The sequence below is a fragment of the Fonticula alba genome (genome assembly GCF_000388065.1).
Source record: "Fonticula alba strain ATCC 38817 unplaced genomic scaffold supercont2.5, whole genome shotgun sequence".
NCBI lineage: Eukaryota > Rotosphaerida > Fonticulaceae > Fonticula > Fonticula alba.
The window spans coordinates 753048-757695 of record NW_009242975.1 but is presented as its reverse complement, the minus strand read 5'-3'; the positions used below and the strand labels follow the sequence as shown (position 1 = coordinate 757695).

General features: G+C 67.4%; 1 protein-coding gene across 1 annotated transcript in view; it reads left to right on the top strand.

The window, feature by feature from the left end:
- The window catches only part of H696_03359 (hypothetical protein), a gene marked incomplete at its 5' end in the record, with an annotated part of 7321 nt that overhangs the window by 2260 nt on the left and 413 nt on the right, over positions 1 to 4648 (top strand). The window contains one exon of the mRNA XM_009497223.1: positions 214 to 4462. Within this exon, the coding sequence (XP_009495498.1) occupies positions 214 to 4462 (4249 nt within the window). The remainder of the gene's footprint in view (positions 1 to 213; positions 4463 to 4648) is intronic.

Genomic DNA, 4648 nt, shown 5'->3' with positions numbered 1-4648 from the left:
GGGGGGGGGGGGGGGGGGGGGGGGTCGGGCGGCGGCCGGAAGGCCGATGGTCCCTGCGGGAAAGCTAACCTCCATCGTGCTCTTCTCCTGATGACCACCACCGCCCCCGGGGGCTGGGATCCGGGGCCGCTCCGGCTGGTGGCGTCTTTTTTTTTTTGGGTCCCGGCGGCCGGGCGGACGGCGGGGCGTTGGGGGGCGCATATCCGGCGACAGACTCCGTCCAGCTGGCCTGGCTGCCGCTGATCATGGGGTGCGACTTCGGCCCGCCGGATGGGCGCGTGTGGTTCCTGGTGAAAGATTGCCTCGGGCGGACGAGCGACGTATTGAGCGGATACTTCAAGCAGGCGCTCTCCTGCTACGACGACCCGGACAAGCCCTGGCCGCAGGATGGCAAGGGCTTCATCGAGAACTGGCGCCAGAAGATGCGGACCCGGCATCTGACGGTGGAGATCCTGCGCGACCTGCTTGGCGCCCTTCCGAAGCCGACGGACCTGGTGTCCTTCCACTATCGGCCGAACAACAATTGGGGCAAGATCCCGCTGCCGGTGCTGCAGGTCATGCGCGCCCGGCACGACGACATCCTGCCCTTGGAAAGGTACCTGACCCAGTGCAGCGGCCCGGGGGTGATGATGCTCAAGCGCGATGTCCTGAACCAGCAGTGGAGCAAGCAGCGCAACTTCAAGGGCATCCGCGATGGGATCCTCTTCTGCCTGGGGGTTTACAATGCCGGGCTCACGGCCATGGGCAATCTGCAGCAGAAGAAGTATGCCGATGACTTGCGCTTCTACCTGGAAAAGCATTGCCGCCTGGACCCGGCGAATCCCTGGTGCCTGGTGTCTACCCAGAAGCCGCCGAGCCTGGTCTGCCCCAAGGACCCGCCCAAACGCAGCGCCCTCGCTCCGGGGAAGCCGCTCAGCATCACCCGGTCGACCCATGTGCAGCCGGAGCCTGGCACCCCGGTGGGCAAGAAGCCGCGGGCCAAAAAGCCGGCCGTGCATCCTGCGGCCTCGGTGAAGGCGAGCGCCCTGCAAGCCGCCGACCGGAAGCCCTGCCCCGGGGAGCCAGTCGACTTGGAGCCTGTCGGGCAAGAGCCTGGCGAATGTCCGACCAGCAGCATGGGAGGGGCTGCCCATGGGGCGTGCTCCGAGGACAAGCTCGCCGACGAGGAGCCCACCGACCAGGACCACACGGAGGAGGCTGGCGATGGCAAGCAGCCCATTGACGAGGAGCTCTCCTGCCATGAGCTTGTTGGCAAGATGCTTGTCAATGACCGGCCCGTCGACCAGCAATCTGCCAGCGGGGAGCCCACCGACCAGCAACCCATCGACCAGCAGCCCATCGACCAGCAGTCCACCGACCAGCAGTCCACCGACCAGCAGTCCACCGACCAGCAGTCCATCGACCTGCAGCCGGCGGATCGCGTGCCTGCCGAGCGGACTCTCGCCGGCAAGGGACCATGCAACCAGTCGTCCGTTGACGAGGAGCCCAGCGCGGAGAAGGTCTCCGAGGATGAGCTTGCCGGTCAGATGCTTGCCCAGCAGGAGATTCCCGAGCAGGAGCTCACCGACCGGGCGATCGCCGTGCAGGACACCACCGACAAGGAGACCATGGACGAGGAGACCGTGGACGAGGAGATCGTCGAGCAGCAGATCGTCGAGCAGGAGCTCACCGATGAGGAGCTCCTCGAGCAGGAGACTGTCCATGAGGAGCCTACCGATGAGGAGACCACCGAGCAGGAGATCGTCGAACAGAAGGCCATCGAACAGGAGATCTCGGAGCAGGAGACCGTCGAGCAGGAACACACCAACGGGGAGTTCAGCGATGAGGAGACCATCGATGAGGAGATCCTCGCGCAGGAGACCGTCGATGAGGAGCCTACCGACAGGGAGCTCACCGATGAGGTATTCACCGATGAGGAGTCCGCCGGCGAGACGCTCACCGGCGAGGAGCTGACCGATGAAGAGCTCACCGGCGAGGAGCTCACCGGCGAGGAGCTCACCGGCGAGGAGCTCACCGGCGAGGAGCTCACCGGCGAGGAGCTCACCGATGAGGAGCTTGCCGACGAAGGGACACCCGACGGCGACCTCGGCGACGACGAATCCCACAGCACGGGAAATGTCGCCGACAAGCCCGGCACTGCCGACGCCATCGACGAGCAGATGGCTGATCAGGGGCCCGCCGAGCAAGGAGACCCCCAAACGACGGAGGATGATGGCGAGGATGCCGGTGCCGCCGGGGGGGATGCCCATGGGGAATCTGCCCATCGGCGGCCCGCACCTCGGCTGGTCGATGACCGGGAGCCCGGTGACATGCTGCCTGCCGAGGCGGGGCTCTTGATGGCCAAGCAGGGCGCCAAGAAGGACATCAACCGGGACCCGGCGGCTGCCAAGAAGCCGCCGGCCGCGAAGAAGCCGGCTGCCAAGAAGCCGGCCACCGCGGCTCCGGACGCCGTGCCGGCCACCGACGAAAAGCCCGACACCAAGAAGCCGGGAGCCCAAAACCTGCCGGCCAAGAAGCCCGGCCCCAAGAAGCCCTCCACGAAGAAGTGCGACGACCAGGCGGCCGACAGCCAGGACCCCGACGAGGCCAAGCCGCCCAAGCAGGGCCCCAACGCCAAGAAGCCGGTCGCCAAGAAGCCGGTCGCCAAGAAGAAGCTGGCTGCCGCCGCGGACCCCGACGCCACGGGGGCCACCACCGACGGAGCCGACGCCACCGAGACCGATGCCAAGAAGCCCCTCCCGAAGAAGCCGGCCAGCAAGAAGCCCGCACCCTCCAAGAAGTCCGCCTCCCAGGCGACCGACCCCACCGGCGCCAGCGGCAAGGTGGATACCCCCAACGGGGCCGACCCCAATGAGGCCAGCGCCAAAAGCACCACCCCGAAGAAGCCAGCCAGCAAGAAGGCGCCGCCCCTCAAGAAGCCCGCGGCCCCGGCGCCGGATGCCACGGAGACCAACGACAAGGAGCCAGCCGACCAGGACGCGGCTGGCGCCAAGCCGGTGGGCAAAAAGCCGAAGGCCAAGAAGCCCGGCGCCCCCGAGCCGAAGGCCAAAAAGCCAGCCGCCCGAGGGCCGGAGGACGAGCCGCCGGCCGCCGCCCAAGACCCGGCGAAGCACAGCCCGTCCGCTCGGGAGTCCGAGACCCAGAGCTTGGAGGACTCCGGGAATGAGGGCTTGGCCGGCCTGGGGCCCAACACCACGGAGCCGTCGGTCGAGGCGTCCGACTCGACGGACCCGAGCCCCCCAGAGTCGGATGCCACGGATGAGCCCCCTTGTGAGCCCGGGACCAAGAAAGCAGCCGGCCGCAAGGCCCCGGCCAAGGCGGCCCGGAAGACCAAGCCAGCCAAGCCCGAGGGGGCCCCGGACGAGGTGGCCCCGCCACGGAGCCAGAAGCCCGGCCCACATGTCGGGCCGCCGGCCGGCTCGGCCGCGGAGGAGGGCACCGGCGCCGGGGAGGGGCCCAAGCATCGGCTCTGCCAATGCCACGAGGCCCCGTACCTGATCCAGCCGCTGATGCTGGGCCAGCCGCATCTGCCGCTCTTTGCGCAGGCCTTCTGCATGGCCCATCCCAAGAACATCCAGAGGCCGTATTCGCGCATCGTGGACACCTTCAAGGCCGACCTGTGGATCATCAAGGGCTTGAAGCTGTCCATCATGCCGCCCCTGCCGCAGTATGCCATCCTGCCGAAGGGGGCCACGGTGTGGGACCGGAGCCGGCATGCCCGGCTGCTCCTGTACACCATGCTCTCGCGCGGGCCGCATGGCGGCGCAGCCAAGCAGGTCAAGATGATCCGCGTGAGGGAGTGCCAGTCGGTGCCGGTGCCGGTGCCGGATGGCTGGGGCTTCCGCGCCCCGTCGACCCAAGAGTCCAACTACAACTTGGGCCAGCACTGGGAGGAAAACATTGTCGCCCTCCTGAGGATGGTGGATGATCTGCTGGAGGGCAATCTCCAGCGCGGCCTCGATCGGGCCCTACTGGCGGCCATCATCCTTTCGACCTTCTTTGCGAAGCAGGCTTCCCCCACCGCGGACAAGGATCTGGCCGACAATATGGCCAAGCTCTGCTTCCATGTGCGGGGGTTCCAGGCGACCGAAGCGGCGGAGGTGCTGAAGCAGCTGGACCTGCCGGCGTCCATTCGCATGAAGGCCTTCAGCGCCCTGACGGCATTCCACCCACCGAAGCAGGACAAGTTCATCGCCCTCGCCAAGGACATCATTGCGTGCTGCCTGGAGCGGGTGGTGGACGCGTCCCTCGGCAGGGATGTCTCCTCGCCGATGCAGCCGAAGCAGAAGCCGAAGCCGAAGCCGAAGCCGAAGCAGGGGCAGGAGCAGGAGCAGGAGCAGGAGGAGAAGCAGGAGCAGGAGCAGGAGCAGGAGCAACAGCAGGATGAGCCGCAGGAGCCCCAGCAGCAGGATGAGCAGCAACAGCAGCAAGAACAGCAGCAAGAGTCGCAGGAGCTGCAAGAGTCGCAGGAGCCGCAGGAGCTGCAGGAGCCGCAGGAGCCGCAGGAGCTGCAGGAGCCGCAGGAGCTGCAGGAGCCGCAGGAGCCGCAGGAGCTGCAGGAGCCGAAGGAGCTGCGGCAGGATGAGCAACAGGATGAGCAACAGGAGCAGCAACAGGAGCAGCAACAGGAGCAGCAACAGGAGCAGCA